Genomic DNA, 19,278 nt, shown 5'->3' with positions numbered 1-19,278 from the left:
TACTTTAATTATCAAAAATTGTTTTCATTATTTTCATTTTGATTTTGTTCACTGGTTTTTTCATTACTTTTATTTTTTTAATTATTCTTATTTCACATAATATTATTGTTATTCTTTCAAAATAATTTTAATATTTAATGTAAAAAACAAAGTCCCCTTATTTTTTAATTACATCTGAATTTTAATTTATCAATTTTCCAAAATCAAGTTTTCAATTTTATTTATATTTCACAATCAAACAAACTTTGTGTATATTTACACATCGTCATCAAATTATAGTGGGTCTTTCTTTTTAACTATTTTTACACCTCTGTTGCAAAAAAAAAAGAACATAATTAAAAAATGATCTCCTGCTCCCACTCTGCTTCACTGCACTCTGCTTCACTTCACTCTGCTTCATTACAGTACACCCACTGCTACACCTCTGTTGCACCTGTATAACATTATAACATTAATTTCAACATACTTTCTACAGAAAAAAATGGATATCGAAACTGAAAGTACGCGGAGGGAATTGGCTAAAGATGCTAAAAGAAAAGCTAGTCGATTAAATGATCCCGGATGGAAGTATGCTTTTTATCCTATGCCGAAAGTTAACAAAGATGTTGTTAAGTGTATTCTTTGCGGGAATTCAAATCATGGGGGAATTAATCGATTTAAACAACACTTGATTGGTGGTTATCCAGATATTGTTAAATGTCCCAAAACAACCAAAGATATTACAAAAATAAACGACTTTGTTCAAAATAAGAAGAAGATGAGTAAGGAAAATGTGCAGAATTTTGAAGAGGACAACGGCGATGATGATGTTCAGGAAATTCCATCAACCGCAGCATCAAATACCTTACCAAGTTTAAAATCTACTGCTGGAAGTAAAGGGAAGGCTGCTGCCCAACCATCTAACTTCAAAAAGCCGCCGTCAGGGAGCAGCAAGTCAATAGCTTCCATGTTAATGAAGACCCCAGAACAGGTTGTGGAAGATAGGCATAGAAAAGGGGCAAGTCAAACCACTTTGGAGAACCGCCTAAGAACTTCGGAAGAGAAAGAAAGGGTCCATATGCATATTGCAAATTTTTTTTATGAATGTGGGATTCCTTTCAATGCGGCGAACTCTAGGAGTTATGAGGTGATGGTTGAGTCCATACGCCAATATGGCCCGTGTTTAAAGCCTCCAACATATCATGAATTGAGGGTTCCTCTACTTAAAAAGGCGAAGGACGAAACTGAAAAATTGAAAAAAAAGCATGAAAAGGCTTGAAAGAGGTATGGTTGTACTCTTATGTCCGATGGGTGGACCGATAGGCGAGGAAGAAGTCTCATAAACTTCCTTGCAAATAGCCCCGAAGGTACTTTCTTTTTGGGTTCGGTTAATATTTCAAGCGAATCACATGATGCACAAATGTTGGCAAACTTGCTTGAAAGCAATATAAAGGAAATTGGTGAGAAAAATATTGTGCAAGTTGTGACGGACAATGGGGCGAACTACAAGCTAGCCGGTCAGATCTTGGAGATAAGGATGCCTACTTTATTTTGGACTCCATGTGCTGCACATTGTGTTGATTTGATGTTGGAGGACATTGGCAAAATTCCAGCATTTAAGAAGACAATCAACCAGGCAAGAAGATGCACTACATTTATCTATAGGCATGAGCATGTTCTTGATGCTATGAGGGAGAAGACTAATGGGAGGGACCTAATCAGGACTGGAGCTACGAGGTTTGCCACTGCTTTTCTTATATTGGATAGTTTGCAAAAAATAACAGAAACCATTGCGTTTCTTGTTTTGTGGGTCGGATTGAACCATGTCAAAGTTATCAAAATCAGAAAATGGAAAAAAAATTTGTGACACTGTTCTCCCGTCCGTCTTTTGGAGTTATGTTGGAGATTGTGTAGATGCATCACTGCCACTTGTTCAAGTGTTGCGCGTTGTTGATGGTGATGAAAGGCCTGCTTTGGCTAAAATTGCAGCTGCTATTGATTATGCAAAAGCCGAAGTCAAGAAGAAATTTGGAGGTGGAAAAATGGAAATCGGGAACAAAGTGGTGAAAATCATTGATGATCGTTGGAATATTCAAATGGGAAAACCATTACATGGAGCTTTTTTATTTCTTAATCTCGGGAGATACTTTGAACTTCTTGAAAACGATCCCGACTATGCCTCACGACTTAGAGAAGATTTCAATGATGTGCTTGAGAAGATGGTCAAGGATAGGGATACAAGGAACAAAATAAGTGATTATGCGGATGCCTACAAAAAAACTCGGGAAGGCTTTGCAAGGGAAATGGCATTTGAGCATAGAATGTCAAAAAGTCCTCGTAAGTTCATTTCAAAACTTTGTAAATTTCATAAAAAAAGAATGCTTATTTTGTGTTATTCTTGTTTATATATTAGTTGATTGGTGGGATGCATATGGAGGCCGTGCGATTGAGCTTCAAGCATTTGCTAGGCGTATTGTTGGTTTGTGTGCATCATCTTCCGGTTGTGAACGTAATTGGAGTACATTTGAGTTTGTAAGTGCCTCGTCTTTTTTAAAGTGTTTATTACTTTATTGCCAATTTGCAAGTATTTCTCTTAGTGTTGACCTAATTACATTTAATTAATTTAGATACATACGAAGAAGAGGAATAGGTTGGAACATCAACGTTTGAATGACTTGGTGTATGTCCAATACAACCAGAAGATTGTTTCAAGATTCAAAAAGAGACGTGAGCTAGGAAGGAAATTTGATTCACTTGTATTTGAGGACTTGGAATGGGCTAATGAGTGGGTTGGCATTGAGGATAGGTTTTGGGAAGCGGTGGATATAGCTTCGGGTGCATCCGAATCACTTGAGGGACGTAATTTTCCGACGAGAGCTAGAGGTGGTTCCACTCTAACCTATACTCGACGGAACACTAGTTCGACACAAGATCAGATTGATGAAGAAGATGAAGATAATATTCCTTTCGATGATGAGGAAGTGGAAGATGATTATGGTGTCCCACCCGACGGAACACTAGTTCGACACAAGATCAGATTGATGAAGAAGATGAAGATAATATTCCTTTCGATGATGAGGAAGTGGAAGATGATTATGGTGTCCCACCCGAGGAGAATACCCAAGGAGGAGATGGAGATGATTCCGAGATGGATGATTATGATGCATGATTGTGTTTGTTTAGTTAATTTGACTCTTTAGTTATTTTTTATTTGATTAGAGATGTTTGACTTTGGGTATTTGAACTTATTATCTATTAGTTTTTACTTGAACTATTATTTTGAAGTTTGTTTACTTATATTATATATTATAATCACTCTAAATATGATATTGTCGACTATTTACGACTAGTCGGGTGACTTGTCGACTAGTCAATTCCACAATACTCGGGCTCGACTTATCGACTTAACGACCATGCACTGGAGCATAAACCCTTATAGGTTCAACAAAATTTGAGCTAATTATATTTTAGCTAACAAGTTTACCTAATACCCTAATACCCTTTGAGATGCTTAAGGCATTAGATCAATGTCCCCCTAAAAGCACCACACCCAACTAATCTGCACCCTCCCACACACAATCTCAGTTTTTCCTCCGTTTTTATTTGATTTTTCCCGTCAAACGGTATTTTTTTTTAAATCCGACTTCATTGTGTTTTTCTGTATCTCTTAATGATCGATTTGCATACCATATATGAGATATTTCAAAGTAATTTCTAAAAAAAAATATTTGGTTTCTAGTTTTTATTCTAAAATTGGTAATTGGTTTCTATTAGAGTAGCCCCCTATGCACGGATCACACTTTTTTTATTATTATAGAAATTACTTGATTTCTAGTTTTTATTCTAAAATTGGTAATTGGTTTCTATTAGAGTAGCCCCCTATGCGCGGATCACACTTTTTTTTATTATATATATATTTTTAAAAAAATTGAATTCAATGTATAATTTTGTTCATTTGAACTTATATGTTCATAGCCTTTTAGAACATTTAAACTTATTTAAAGTGATATCATTGGTAATGAGGGAGATGTTATTATAACGAAATTATTATTTTATTGAGGCTAAAATTATAATGTCTTCATTACGTTAGGACCATAAAAAATATTATTTTAGCACGTTGATTACTTAATCGATTAACAGTAATTCTGTAAAAGATATTTGAAAAATACAATATTATTGATTGAATGATATAGTTTTATTGATAATACTATGTGTATTTTAAAAAAATATTCTAGATACATGGTATAACATAGGTATAAATAACGACCTCCCTGTTTCTTTCAACTCACGCAGCCATGTGATGAGCACAGAGTGAACTATTCTTTCGCCTTTTACTAAAGAATACCGTGTGCTCGTCACTTATACTGGCATACGCCCATTTTTGGAGGGGTCTTCCTTTGTGTTGGCACCCTACAATTTTAAGTAAAAGATTTGCCTTTTTTGAGTGAAAGAATTTGTATTGGGCTCTGCACAGTAAAATTTCTAATGCTTTTTCAAATTTGTATTAGGCTATGTCGTAGTAAAATTTACAATGCCCTTCCAAATCAACAGCTACTCCCTCGGTCCCTTCCAATTGTTTACATTTTTTAGGAAGTGTTCGGCACGCATTTTAAGGTGCATAAAAATTATAGTTATGTAACTAATTTTAACAATTTTCTTTTTCTGAATAAAAGTTGAATGTTTTAATTTTTATTCAGATAAATAAAATTGTAAAAAAAATTTACAGAACTATACTTTACATGCATCTTAAAATGCGTGTCGAACACTATCTAAAAAATATAAACAATTGAAAGGGACGGAGGGAGTATTATTTTTAAGACGCTTGTTAAAAAATTTATCATACAAAATTAAAGAAGAAGAATTTAAACATATCCGGTCAAGGTCCGCCCCTTCGGTGCAACTTATGACTATATTTTAGATATTTAATTTACACATTTATACCAATACGTTTGTACTTTAAATTTGTTTAATTAATAAATTACTTGAGGGTCTTAGTCAACAACCATTTAATAGACTATGTTCGATGATATTAGCCAGTTTATTCTTATTCTTTCTATGTTCCAGAATATTTGCTATACGAGAGTAAAGAAGCAAAACTCTGTAGCACAAGTATAGAATAAATTGACATGCCAAGTAATAACGATTTCTAATTTTAAACCTTGTGTATAATAATACACAACACACGATTAAAAAACTCAAGAAAGGAATGAGAAAAGATAAGGAAAACACTGGAGCATTGCTGACACTTGCCAAGATAGTTTATACCACATTGCTCTGTCTATTAACACAGTTAGGAGGCAACATTTTAAATAGGAAGGAGGACAGATAAAAAAATATTTTTGCTCTTGGGGCAATGACGCAGCTAGTGAGGTACTAACCGAGGTGCGTCAAAATTGCTGGTTGAAAACTATTTCCAAACCCCCTCCTCCTCTAATCAAGGGTAAAGACCTATAATTCAAGTTTTAAATATTACATTAATTTGAACGTTTTGTCAAGCTTTTTAATGTTCAGAGTCTAGAAAATAGTCCTACCTCAATAAACCTATCAACATTACACATATACATAATCCTCCGGGTAAATTACATAAGCAAGAACAAAATACTGTTGATATACGTTGTAGTTTGATTGTGCAAATAATAGTTGCTCCATCACTTTCTATCAAGAAAAATACAGATCGAGAATGAATGTCAAAGCCAGTAACGGGTGTGGCCCCAATGAGGGAATTGAATGAGCCTAAAGGGTTAATCTCTCCAGTTGTAGCAATATACATCAACATGATACTGCATCTTATATAGTAGATGCAACAATTGCATTGCATTTACGTGCTCATGCAAGGGGTTGACTCTTTCTTTCAGTTGGTTTAAGTCACGGATGGATATAGTTGATGATAAAAAGGGATAAATTTATTCATCATATAGCCATCTAAAATCTTCTTCAACATATCTGGGAAATGACCCTGGTCAAGTTAAGACTGAATTTTTAATTTTAAACTATGCTGAAGCTTGTCGCCGCAGACAAGTAACAACTAAACATGTGCACAATTGGGGCTAAGAGCCAACTAACAAGTAATAAAAAACGTAAACAGTGATCATTCCCTAAAGAGTCAAATTTTATTACATTCAGCAAACAACATTTGTGATGGGCTTATAAATATTGTTAACTGTGTTCCAGGTCAAGTCTCATTGTAAACATTATCACAATGGTATGTGCTCATATCTACTGATTGATGGTTGATAAAGAATTACAATCATATAAGAAACTTATTGTTACCTAGAAATTGCATTAGTGCAAATGGGAAGTAGAGAACCGGAAACACAAAAAATTCGGCATGTATTCCCTACATAAAATAAAGTCCATTCTGGATTTATCCGCAGGAAGAAATAGGTCACAAGAAATAACGATTGAAGTATAAAGACTTCAATCGTTAATAAAGTTCAACAGATTATTAACTGACGCAGCTAGTAAAGTCCATTTGTTTCATTCAATCAAGTATTTATACTTCATATTTCCGAAGCCAGTCCAATTGACGCAGCTAGTGAAGTTTAATAACTGAGGCGTGTCAATTGCTGGTTGAAAACTATTTCCAAACCCCCTCTTTGGCCATGTGCCATCGAGAATTTTTGGACGGGCTCCCTTCTAATCCAGGGTGAATCCCTACAACTCTAGTGATTAAATATTTAATTATTCATTAAAATCTGTTGGAACAAATAAAACAGATTGAAGTATAAAGACTTGATTGAATCAGCCTTGATGAAGCTTATATGTCTTCTCTAGCACACAAAAGTCAATTGGATTTTCTGCTTAAGATCCCTTTTTGCAATTTGTCTAAATATCTAGAGAATAGACATAAGTCCTGAATGTGTATCAAATCTAAATGGGACTAATTAAAAGTTAAGACAAGTATAAACAAAATACAAATAATTCAATGTGTGTACAGCTGAAGCAGATTGATGACTGGTTTTTATGCTAGTGTTGTCTATTTAGTTTATACTTATACAATGATGCGATCACAAAAGTTCTCATGAATTTTTTTAAAAAAAAACAATACAAAAAGATTTAGCAGCATTCTAGTATAACCATGTTCATCTAGGTAATCAATAAATTTGGAACAAAAGACTGTGGGATAAACTTCAAGTTTGAGTATGCAATTACTAGTTGGTGAATCAGTATTTTGGAGAGATACAAATCAATAATGATGTCAAAGGACAGCAGAACACTTTTTAGTTCAATAGGCAGACTATGTATATTGCAACAAGTTTGTTTTTGTCCCTCGTCGAGGTCTATGAGAATGTCTGATTTTAGGTGTTGTATAAAATTAAATTAATTTTTTTAGGGGGGAGGCCCACCACAATAGCTTGCTATTGGGGTCTTCACGAGTCGCCCTTGCACTAATGCTTAGGCCTGGCTCACCCCACCAGAACATAGTTCAATATATTCCTCAAGTAAATAGATAGAGTAAGGTTATCAGCCTTCATAACAATTTGAACATTTATTTTTATAACCAACATTCTAAATAAGATTATCAGCCTTCATAACAATTTGAACATTTATTTTTATAACCAACATTCTAAATAATCCGGGATACCTGCATATTTGCTTGTTTCAGCTTGGATTGAATATGGGTTCCCAGCGACCATATTACATAACTGCCTTGCTTAATGTCAGAAACCTGTCTATGAATGGTAAGATATCATGAAGGAATTGTATTAAATAACGAGCACAACATAAACAAAGGTTTAACCACAATATCAAATAAGAAAAGGAATATAATCAAAGCACATTAAATAAAGTCGTGGCTCTGAGAATTAAGTGTTTTGAGAATGGAAGACGGCTCAACTTGTTTCAAGTCTCGATCTTTCAAGTGCATGTTTTTTAATCAGTTTTACTTGGCCCGTGCTCCAGAAATATGTATTGCAACCTGTCACCATACTACACATCATACTAATAGGATAAAAAAAATAGGTTCTCAAGAACCCAAATTTGTACACTGTTATTAATCTTGTACGATAAAGACATTATTATATATATATATTGAATATATAACTAATTCATAAGAACATTGCTAATTCTTAAATCACATAAGCATATAAGAATTAACAATTAAATTAGGAGAAGGGTTTGAGAAAACAAACAGAGATTGGATTTAATCTCGAGTCCAGAAAACTGTCTCCTTAAAGCAGTTTCGCCCCGCACGATCCATGTTTAGCGACCTGCTTCCCAGGATAAAACGAGATACTAGTATAATCGATAGATCAAATATACTCTCAGCGAACTTGAACTGAGCCCGAGAACTATCACCGGAATATTGGAAAAATTTAAGACTAAGAAGACCGAGAATGAAAGAGATGACTCTTATTTCCTCGACTTAATAAAACTGGTGCCCTAAGACTCTATGTATAAAGAGAGGCTTGAAAGGACTTGTTTTTCTTTTCGATGTGGTACATGGTATTTATAAGAAAAACTAAGGAATAGATTTGTGCTACTCTCGATGTGGTACAAAACCACTTTTTATATTAAAAGGTAAAACTTTGGAACATCAGTTCTCATTCACCTTTTACTCATTTTGAGCGTGTAAATATGCGTTAGAATCCCCTCGAAGAGGAGAATACGTTCCAATAAATACACACCACTAACACATAATGTGTCTCACTCATATACAGTCTCAAAATGATTCACAACTTAGTCTAAAATACTAAGTTTGTCCAACAATCCCCCATAAATGAGATTGATGGTCCAACAACACGCACCACATAGGCACCACATAGACAGACAGACGTGGAGCTTGACTTGGTGATAGTTTCGGAGGTCAGATATAGCATACGATAAGTAGAGAATGCTCCTTGAACCTTCGCTCGAATAAGTATATCGACTTTACTGGTAGACAGTATGACGCGATGTCCTTGAACCGTTCGACCGTTTGTGTAAATGATGACATACTCATCACTATATCTTTCCTGACTCATTCAGTTCTCATGATTATATCCATTTCGGCCCTGGAACATCGTCCTGGTTCTGCAAGAGTTTCTAAAGAATTGTGCCTCGCAATTCTCCTTTGAAGCGGCCATACTTCTCTCTTACATAGGTGATCTTTATCTTATAGAGTAACCCGCGTTTACTCAACCGAATATTATGTATTCAAACTTGAAATCCTTGTATTCGTCAAAGATCATTAAAAGCATAAAGCTTAACCTCGTACCTTACGGGTCTCACTGTTTCATCATCATAGAAATAGGCCAGGGGTTACCCCCATAGTGATTTGGTCATCATGATTTAGTTGTCCCATTGAACCAAGTTCTTGGGATCTCCAGTCAGCAAGGTTGGTTGTCCACCATGACGCCGTTAAGCAATAGGCAAGGCTCATTCCTCTCGATGATTTGACAACTATCTCTCGGTCTAACTAGATTCCCTTGGCTTAAACAGATTCGCTCAGTTTAACCATCTAGTTAGTGGATCCAAACATTATCATTTGACTTTACATAGTCAATCATGATAATTCTCGTTGAGAATAGTTGTTTAATGCTATTATGTCCTCATCATAGATGTGAGACATACCATTTCATACACAATAATGTGATCTCCCAGTTTGCATATTGATTACACGAAATATGCATATTGAAGACACATTTTCCTTGTCATTTAGGAATATCCTTACAAAGTGGCTACTCAGCCTTTTAACTGCATTTATTTTATGCACCAGACTCGTATTCCATCATGAATCGAGCTAAGTTTAGGATTTTCTAAGTATAAAATGTATTCTCGAATGACTTTTAAGGTCTTAAAGTCAAATATCCAATTTACATACTATATTCACATAGTATAATTAGATATCTTTCGTATTGCAGTCGAAGCATATGAGCACATATTATACACCTTAAATCTCATTACAATCACTTCCAAGTGACCAATTTCCATTGTACTCGTGCATCTACACAGTTTACCAACTGTGTAGCCTATGTCTAATTCTGTACAATTTTAAAAAGTACAACAGACTTGCAATCCTTCTTGAGAGATCCTTGTTCATCTACGTTTGGATAAATATAAATCCATTCTAGCTATGACAACTTTAGCTTTGTTGATCTCTTCAAAATTCACATCACCAACATGTGACATGTATCATCTAAAAATTTTAAAGTCACGAAGATTGTAATCTTCAAATCAAAACTTTTCAATCTCATCAAGATTTTCAGAGATGATCTTCTTGTCATTACTTCTCGTAATGATCAGATCACTCACATGCAATCAATTATGACTTGCATATCATGTGTAAATAACACATGTACACTTGTCAATTCTCTGATTTTGAATCAGTTTGACATCTCATATTGACATATTTCACATTTATGAAATAACTTTACTAGTTATTACTTAAGGCTTCACTTGTTATTGATATTACCAGCTTTTAGCGTCCCAAAAACCAGCAATTTCAGTTTGCATCATTACCGAGTTTAAGGGTCCTTAACTGGCAATCCTTATTCACATAGCAACCAATTTTGAGCGTCCTCAAAATGGAAACCATGTCATTTATTTGAAGCCATTGCTTATCATAGCAATATCAAATTTAATATGCCATTATTTCATGTCAATGTTGTTTCACTCAACATGATCACCAAAAATACAGATTTTCTACTCTTGCTTTATCTAGAGCAACCCTCAGGTTCACGTAAATATATATTTCTCCAAATATTTATTTAGAAAGACCATCTCAATGTTCATTAATGCACTTTTAAATTTCACAATACAATAATTTTAGTATCATCTTAATGAACCTTATTCTCAAAACTTGGAATATTTCATAAATTATATAAGGTCATCACTTTTGACTGTAATATTTTATTATCAGTCTGACCTTATACTTCCTTCAGACCCACATATATTTTCCCAATTTGAAAATTCATTTGGGTCCTAATGCTTCTATCTCGTAAGAAGATCTATATATTTTTTTTAAATAAGATTCTGTCAAACAGAACCACTCTCTCTATTTCTTAACATCCTTTCCCCCCACAAAGGACATAGAGAGAACATACACAATCCATTTTCTAGTACACGTGCTAGAAAATCTTGATTTATTGACTCTCAGCAATAGTCAAATTTTCTCTTGATATATTCACTTATCAAGGAATTATACGAGAAGCGCATTGCTTCTATTAAATTTACGAGTTCACCTTCAAGCAAATTATCAAGACATTCGGGACTAGCAATTATCGAAGTCTTTTGCTCTTTACAGGTTCATCCTCACATTCATCCAATAACTCGTAAGTTCATTTAGATGACTTTTAATTACAGATCTACTAGGATCTACTAGCTTATCGCATAAGCATTCCTAAACTCTGTAATAGTATTCTTACGAATCTCAAAAAAAATAGATTCATATATCAGATATTATTAGACTCAACCATTGTCTATGTATCCATCCAAAATATCTCAATTGATTTTGGATCTCATGCTACCAACAGAGGTATTGGTATCAAGTTTCGAGATACCCCCACATTTCAATTATTTTCAAGAATGTTTCATTACATTTCACTATTCATAGAAAATTCAATAATTTTCTGTTTTAGATACCCCCACAATTTTAATATTTTACAAAATGTCAGAAGACATTCCAAAACTAATAGGAAATTTAATTATTTCCTTCTGTGGTATCATGTTTAAGGAACGATTAGCCCTTCGTAACTAATATCCTCAAATTCAGTGATAGTCTGAGCTGATCACAGTCGTTTTGCATCTCTCTCAGAGCGCAACTCAAGCCTGCATCTACTCCATTTATATAATGCGAGTAAGGTGCAACAACCTCATGAATATTCACGTTGCAAACATAATTTGCCCGGTGATTATTCATCATCAAATTTATTCACTACCATCTTAATTATCTGTATTAAGTTGGATTTACCCTTGAGTTTATAGAGCACACATCTCTTTATTTAGCTTCAATATTGACTCGACTACGAGTACGAGTGACAAATGTTTTACTATCAAACTAGAAAGTAAACACATATCGTGTCACTACCTCTCATCTGAGCAGGTTTTACGTCATTCATTAAAACCTATAAGATTTTAATATCATGTTTAAAGAACTTCTTGTGGTTCTTATCATTAAAAATTCAAACACCGAATTTCTTAAAAATATTTATATGGTTCACACGAACCTACATTTCTGGCTCACCTACTGGTACAACCAGAAAAGGCCCAAGGAAAAACATAAATCTTCAATAAACCCACATTCAGTGATCCTTGATCAACTGATGCGTTAGGGTTAACAACTTTTCGGATTCTCTCCGAAGTTCAGCATAAATACTGATATCAATATTCGCCGTATTAAGTATCACATGGATCACTATAATAGGCTTGTGTGTCACTGCCGCAGATGGACTGTGTGGTCAGGTGTCCTTTCTCCATCAGAGCTGTCTTGGGATGTTTACCAATGGACGGCTGGGATGTCATTGTTCCATCTTGGGTAACATGAGATAGTTGACTCTTTTATCCTGTGCCACGTGGCACCGGGGACCACCCCGGCTTGGGACTGGGGTGTTATCTCTCTTGGGCCTCTGTTCTTTTATCTGGGCCTGGTTACTTCTGGCCTATCATTTGCCTCCCACTCCCTTATGCGGGTTTTCCCAGATGGGGGAGTAGTTGTCTTGGAAAAATTTTCACTCCTTTGATTTGTGGCCCCTGACCCCGGGATGTTGTTGGGGTACAAGTCCCCGGGGTTGTGTTTGGGTGGGCCCTTTGGTTCTTCGTACTTGGAAAAATTTTATCATTTTTCCTTTGATTTGTGGCCCCTAACCCCGGGGTGTTGTTGGGTACAAGTCCCCGGGGTTGTGTTTGGGTGGGCCCTTTGGTTCTTGGCACTTGGAAAATTTTTGTCATTTTTCCTTTGATTTGTGGCCCCTAACCCCGGGGTGTTATTGAGTATAGGTCCCCGGGGTTGTGTTTGGGTAGGCCTTTTAGTTCTCGGCACTTGGAAAAAATTTGTCATTTTTCCTTTGATTTGTGGCCCCTAACCCCGGGGTGTTGTTAGGTATAGGTCCCCGGGGTTGTGTTTGGGTAGGCCTTTTAGTTCTCGGCACTTGAAAAAATTTCGTCATTTTTCCTTTGATTTGTGGAACCTAACCCCGGGGTGTTGTTGGGTACAAGTCCCCGGGGTTGGGTTTGGGTAGGCCCTGGGTGCAGATGTGACAGGTAGGTAGTACTTTAGCGCTTTTCCCAGAGTGTCAGGCGGCGGTTGAGCTTCTTGTACGAATATGTGTGTAGGTATATGTATATGCACGAAACGTTGCAGTCCCCCCCCCTTTTCTCCTCAAAAGTCGCGCCTATTAAATAATTACAGCGATGTAATCATTAACTGCAGCGATTATTTTCTGGACGCTCAGGATTGTGCCACGTGTCTTCGATCAACGGACCGGATTGCGAGGCAGTTGAGTGGGTTACCTCTCACACTGTGCCTATAAATACTCCGCCTTTCTCATTTCTTTTCTCTTTACGCAACTGCAAACACAAAAAACTTTCTGCCATTTTTCTCCAAGTCGAATTTGGGAGCTCTTTTGTTTTTTGATGGGGCCCGGATGGATCAGCTTTTCTATAAAGTTAAAAGTGCACAGTTACCATTGAAAATAATTGAAGAAACCAAAAATATTGTAATGTTTAGGTGTCATATTTATCAAAATATGGGGGCAAAACAGTAATTTTTTACAGGATCGAGCTCGAACTTCAAATTACTCGGCTCATAAGGTTCACGAGTCTTATCGAGACGATACTATTTATTTTACTATAAATATATTTGTATATAATATTTAATATTTTATTTATATTATATATATTTAATAGAATCGATTTTGAGCATAACTTATCATATTTCGAGTTTTTGTAAATATTTGGTGAAACTGATTCAAGCCTTCGACCTGAACTTGAGGCTACCGGACTATTTACGACTCAAGTTTCAAGCTTGATTTAAGATTTGGTTGAAACCGAGCTCGTGCTCGAGCCCGAACATTTTTAATTGAGTTCGAGTCAGTAAGTTTTTTTACTCGGCTCGACTTGATTATAACCTTAGTTATTGTACACAAGTGTAAAGTTAGTATTTCAAAATTGAGCCTCTAGCTCAATTGGTTGAAGTTATATGTTTGTTATAAGTGTGTCATGAGTTCAATTTTTCATATTTATTCAAATACGAAAGCAAAATAGTAATTTTGAATTAAATGCTTACCCATAAAAGTCATGTTGCAGTATTATATATATAGAGGAAGTAACTTGGATGAATATTTACTTTTAACCCTAGTCTATTTATTTGAATCCGAGTTATTACGTTCAAAACCGATATTGTAAAGAATCAGTTAAAATCAGTTTGACTTTGAGTGCTCCAAAAGTGACATATACATGACTTGAGGGATGGTTTGTCATGTATTAAAATATTAACTAGCGTAAAAGTCCGTGCGAGACACGGATCTGTATTTATATCAAAATATTATCTCTAATGAATTTATGTTTATAAGAAACTAATTTTTGAATACAATAAATGATTATTTTAACTCTATTTTATATCCATACATCAATTACGTAATAATGAATAATATATTTTTATAAATATAATTACATTTCATAAAAATTTAAATAAATAAATATGCCATGAAAATGAGATGACATAAAAGTCATCATTATATTTTTTTTTTCCTTTTCGAACATATAGACAACTTAAGTGGTCAAAACTTATTTTTGTCGTAAAGTTCGATTTTCGCTCACCCCGATAATTTTTATATTAGATACCTAGTTTAAGGTAGATAAACCTAATTACTAAAAAAATTAAAATTGTAATGTTATAACAAAAATACTTGTAGTTTGTTTATAGGGATATGAATCGGGTCATTTTAGGATCAGGAAGCGCTATCTGATCCCCAAACGGAGATTTTATTTCTTCTCAGTCCTCACCCGAATGGGAAATCCTACGAGAATTCTGGATATAATTAAAAATAATAATCATGTATTTTTATTTTTATTTTTTTTAAAAAATCTACTAATTCGTATTATACAAAAATATTAGTAATATCTCATATTTTTAAAATCAAATCATATTAAAATTGATTTATAATATAAAAGAAATGATAAATTAAAATTCAGACAAATATTTTAAATTATAATGTAAAAAAAATTAATCAACATAATTTTAGATTAATTTAAGAATAAAATAATATTTTATTAATATTTTTATAATAATTAATTTAATATAATATATAAATATGTTGTTATGTATATATACATATAATTGGGGTCGGGAAAATGAGGCGGAGAGACACTAATCCTAAACTCCGCCCGATACCCGAAATTTTATAAAACCTTTCTCGTTGCTAGGCCCGTCTCCGAAAACTTCTCGAAATCACCCAAACGGGCTGGGATTGATCGGGATCTGGAGGGACGACGTTAATTCTCATTCCTATTTATTTTATTGAGATTAAAATAATGAAGAGTAAAAAAAAGAGCAAATTCATTACTAATTTGTCTCAATTCTCAATTATTAACACTTCGGTTGACTAAGCGCGTAAATTAATAAGAGTGTAAAATATTTTAAAACTAATAAAAAACTAACATTCTCTATTAGAAGATAATAACAAATGAAGTACACTCAAAAAAATATCATGATAAAAAATAAATTTTCCAAAATGAGGGTATAAAAATGAATGTTGTCGCGAATATAAAGTTAAGAGTGCACTCTTAGCATTGAAAATAATTGAAGAAACCAAAAATACTATAATGTTTAGGTGTCATATTTATCAAAATATGGGGGCAAAATAGTAATTTTTTACAGGGTCGAACTCGAATTTCAAATTACTCGCCTCATAAGGTTCACGAGTCTTATCGAGCCGATACTATTTATTTTAATATAAATATATTTGTATATAATATATAATATTTTATTTATATTTTATATATTAATAGAATCGATTTCGAGCATAACCTATCATATTTCGAGTTTTTGTCAATATTTGGTTAAACTGATTCAAGCCTTCGAGCCGAACTTGAAGCTACCGAACTCTTAACGAACCGAGTTTCAAACTTGATTTAAGATTCGGTTGAAACCGAGCTCGTGCTCGAACCCGAACATTTTTAAACGTGTTCGAGTTTGTAAGTTTTCGACTCGGCTCGGCTTTATTATACCCCTAGTTATTGTACACAAGTATAAAGTTAGTATTTCGAAATGAGTTAATTACCCAAGTCTCGGTAATTAATAAATTTTTATCATACAGTAATATATTATCAACAAGTTAATATGGTAACATACCATCAATAAGTTATTTATTTAATGTTTGTAATTTTTTATAAATAAAATAAATAATTATAATCCCATGGTTGTACGTGAGTATAAAATTAGCATATTGTAGTGAACTGATTATCAAAGTCTGAGAATAATTTTATTCTATATCAATATTAAATTATATAAGTTTAGCCATCCATGATGTTATCAAAATATAATCAAATGGGCCTCTAGCTCAATTGATTGAAGTAACATGTTTGGACATAGGTGTTACGATTTCAATTGTACAAGCGAACAATATGTTTCCATATTTATTCAAATACAGGTGCAAAATAGTAATTTCGAATTATATGTTTTCCCTAAAAAATTTGAGCGTATCAAACTTTTTACGACACGAGTTTCAAGTTTGAAGTTTAAGGTTCAGTGAGTCTATCAAACTTTTTACGACCCGAGTTTCGAGTTTAAAATTTAAGGTTCGGTTGAACTCGAGTTCGTGCTCGAACCCGAATATTTTTAATCGAGTTCAAGCCTCTGACAGTTTGAAATTTAAGTTTCAACTCGACTCGGATTGATTATATCCTTAGTTGTTACACGAATATAAAGTTAGTATCTCGAAGCGAATTAATTACCCTTATTTGAACTAATTTTCTATATTTAAGTTACATATATAGAAATACAATTAGTATGTAATTGATAAAAATTGATTTCGAATTAATATGTTTAAGCAATATATGTAGAAATGTGATATTACAGTTTTAAATTGAAAAGTTTTAATGTTGTGCTTGATGATATTTGCCATTTTTTATGTTCCAATATGTTTGCAATACGAGTAAAGAAGCATACTCTGTAGCACAAATACAATAAATTAACTTCCTATACATGCCAAGTAAAAACGATTTATAATTTTAAACCTAGAGTATAATACACAACAAGATTAAAAATTTCCAGAAAGTAATGACAAAAGTTTAGGAAACCTTGGAGCATTGTTTCCCAGAGAATTTCGTATTAGTCATACACTAAAGTACCACATCGCTCTGTCTACTAACATACGAGGCAACAGTTTAAATAATAGGAAGGACAAGCCTAAAAGTATATTTGTGTTTGGGGCAATGACGCAGCTACTGAGGCGCGTCAATTGCAGGTTGAAAACTATTTACAAACCCCCTCTTGCTCATCGAGAGATGCTCTTGGCTTTGCCTTGTGTCATCGAGAATTTCTCGTCCCCACTTGCTCGGTAAATATCCTCATACTTCTCTCTACTCATGTCTAACTGATGATTAAAGTAAATGAGGCCCCCCTGAAAATTGTGATAAAATATACAACTCGATTAACCTAAAATTAAATAAATAATTACAGAACTGAATTAAAAATTACTCATTAAAGTAAATGAGGCTAACCGAGGCAAAGTATAAAGCAAAGTATACGGGGGATAAATGACTCTATCGACGGATAAATGACTCATTGACGAAAACTTAAATGCGATAAACATAAACGGATAAATGACTCATTGACGATGTTCTCTTGAACATTGTTAAGCACATACTGGTCATGCAGTCTTCCTTTATTAACTAGACATAGTCACTCATCTCCGGGGAAGATAGTTTAGACCTAAGTAATGAAATACATTCCATAAAGTATTCTATTGGTATCTTTTTTTCATATGATATACGCCATAACATAAAATCATGTAATACATTCTTAGCAATGAAATTCTGTTTCATTTTGCATCTCTATATTACATAAAGTATTCTACTGGTATTTTTTTTAAGTATTTGCTTGATGGATGCAAATAACTTCGAGGCAATCACCAAAGTTAATCACATCAATATAAATCAATAATTTAAGATAAAAAAAGAAGCAATTACAATAGGAATTCCAAGAATGAAGATGTCACCAACAAAGGGTTGGTGCGGTAGTAGGGAGGGAACGGATTGAGCAAGAAGGTTAACCCACTCCAGTTGTAGGAATACATCAACATAATACTGTCTGTTATATAGTAGATGTAACAGTTGCACTGCATTAACTCATGCGTAGAATAGGATGAAGTCTTTCTTTTATTTGGTTTGAGGCACATGGAGGGACCCGGTTCATGATTAAAAAAAGGATAAATTTATTTATCACAGAGTGTTAGGTCACACTTTCACTGTAGAGGGGGTGAATACAGTGTTTATTACAATCAAATCAAACTTCAAGAACTTATGTAACAGAAAACAAACTTTATTTAAACGATAAACTCTGTTACAATCTGGAACTGTTATCTCTCAGTGATGAACAAAATATCACGAGAGCTGCTAGGGTTATAGTAAATAATATTCTCGATTATGATAACACTTATAGTGTAAACCCTATGTCTGTGTTTATATACTACACAGTTACAAGATAATCGCTAATTGATATGGAATATAATTCTGCTTCCTAAAATATATCAATCAGATATCTTCTATTCCAAGTATTCCATTCTTCACGGAATTCCTTCTTCATGCATATCTCTTCTTATGTTTATCTTGATCTTCTTAACTTTAATCAGCTACTGTCCTTATCTGATCGTCCTTCAGCACTTAAGTTCTGATATCTATCTCCTGATGCTTATCTCCTGATAATCATAAGTACTGATATCCCTTAAGTTCTGACTTCCAGTATAAGTACTGATTTGTTCTGTTCAAATAAGATCTGAAATCTAAACATAAAATATATTAGCCATGACATTATCAAATATATCTAACAATCTCCCCCAACTTGTAAATTAGCAAAATATACAAGTTTAACAGATATTTGATGATGTCAAAAACATTAAGTACAAATGCATGAGAAATAGACAAGATAACTACAACTTACAGTCCTTAAAGTTTTTACCAATTCAACTTCTGATAACAACTTCAATCTGTATAAATGTCAGAATTTAAGCAGTTGTAGATCTTCGACTTGGCTTCATCATTTTCTGATCTCTCTGATGTCAGGAGTTGTTCTGAGATAATTTTTCAACAAACATTTCTCAGCATATCTGAGTTCATCAATCATTCTCCGTTTGACATCTTTAAGCTCTGCAGTATCTTCAC

The 19,278-nt window shown here is 33.9% G+C and overlaps 2 protein-coding genes, 1 long non-coding RNA gene, 2 other non-coding genes and 2 pseudogenes across 6 annotated transcripts in view; 5 read left to right on the top strand and 2 right to left on the bottom strand.

The window, feature by feature from the left end:
* Positions 1-481: 481 nt before the first annotated feature.
* LOC141696056 (uncharacterized) lies at positions 482-3,179 on the top strand. The gene is made up of 4 exons (XM_074500247.1): positions 482-1,126; positions 1,262-1,785; positions 1,874-2,201; positions 2,607-3,179. Exons 1-4 carry the CDS (start codon positions 482-484, stop codon positions 3,177-3,179), a joined length of 2,070 nt encoding a protein of 689 aa, XP_074356348.1.
* A 1,091-nt stretch (positions 3,180-4,270) lies between these two features.
* On the top strand, positions 4,271-4,387 carry LOC141698781 (U5 spliceosomal RNA). The gene has a single exon (XR_012565283.1). It is a non-coding gene; the product is annotated as a U5 spliceosomal RNA (small nuclear RNA).
* Positions 4,388-5,113: 726 nt separating this feature from the next.
* LOC141698503 (uncharacterized) lies at positions 5,114-8,383 on the bottom strand. The gene is made up of 2 exons (XR_012565137.1): positions 8,112-8,383; positions 5,114-7,897 (listed from the first exon to the last, which is right to left on the bottom strand). It is a non-coding gene; the product is annotated as an uncharacterized LOC141698503 (long non-coding RNA).
* On the top strand, positions 5,315-5,486 carry LOC141699555 (U4 spliceosomal RNA; annotated as a pseudogene).
* Positions 6,485-6,622, top strand: LOC141699567 (U4 spliceosomal RNA; annotated as a pseudogene).
* An 8,726-nt stretch (positions 8,384-17,109) lies between the features above and the next one.
* The window catches only part of LOC141698223 (uncharacterized), a 32,826-nt gene continuing 30,657 nt past the window's right edge, over positions 17,110-19,278 (bottom strand). Inside the window, exon 10 of one of the 2 annotated variants that reach the window (XR_012565004.1) lies at positions 17,110-17,519. The gene's annotated coding sequence lies outside the window, so the exon portion shown is untranslated. Of the gene's footprint in view, positions 17,520-18,424; positions 18,900-19,278 lie in introns of those variants that run through there. The other variant, XR_012565003.1, reaches the window with a different exon arrangement.
* LOC141699602 (U4 spliceosomal RNA) lies at positions 17,314-17,457 on the top strand. The gene has a single exon (XR_012566046.1). It is a non-coding gene; the product is annotated as a U4 spliceosomal RNA (small nuclear RNA).

This window comes from Apium graveolens, chromosome 11 (assembly GCF_009905375.1).
Source record: "Apium graveolens cultivar Ventura chromosome 11, ASM990537v1, whole genome shotgun sequence".
Classification (NCBI taxonomy): Eukaryota; Viridiplantae; Streptophyta; class Magnoliopsida; order Apiales; family Apiaceae; genus Apium; species Apium graveolens.
Note: the sequence above shows the minus strand (reverse complement) of the source record. Positions and strands in the feature narration are given on the sequence as shown.

What these genes read in the sequence shown, in the direction of transcription:
- LOC141696056 (XM_074500247.1), top strand. Translation starts at nt 482, where the DNA reads ATGGATATCGAAACTGAAAGTACGCGGAGGGAATTGGCTAAAGATGCT. An exon ending in CGAACTCTAGGAGTTATGAG is followed by an intron (nt 1,127 to 1,261) that starts GTGATGGTTGAG and finishes AAGGCTTGAAAG; the next exon opens with AGGTATGGTTGTACTCTTAT. An exon ending in ACCATTGCGTTTCTTGTTTT is followed by an intron (nt 1,786 to 1,873) that starts GTGGGTCGGATT and finishes CGTCTTTTGGAG; the next exon opens with TTATGTTGGAGATTGTGTAG.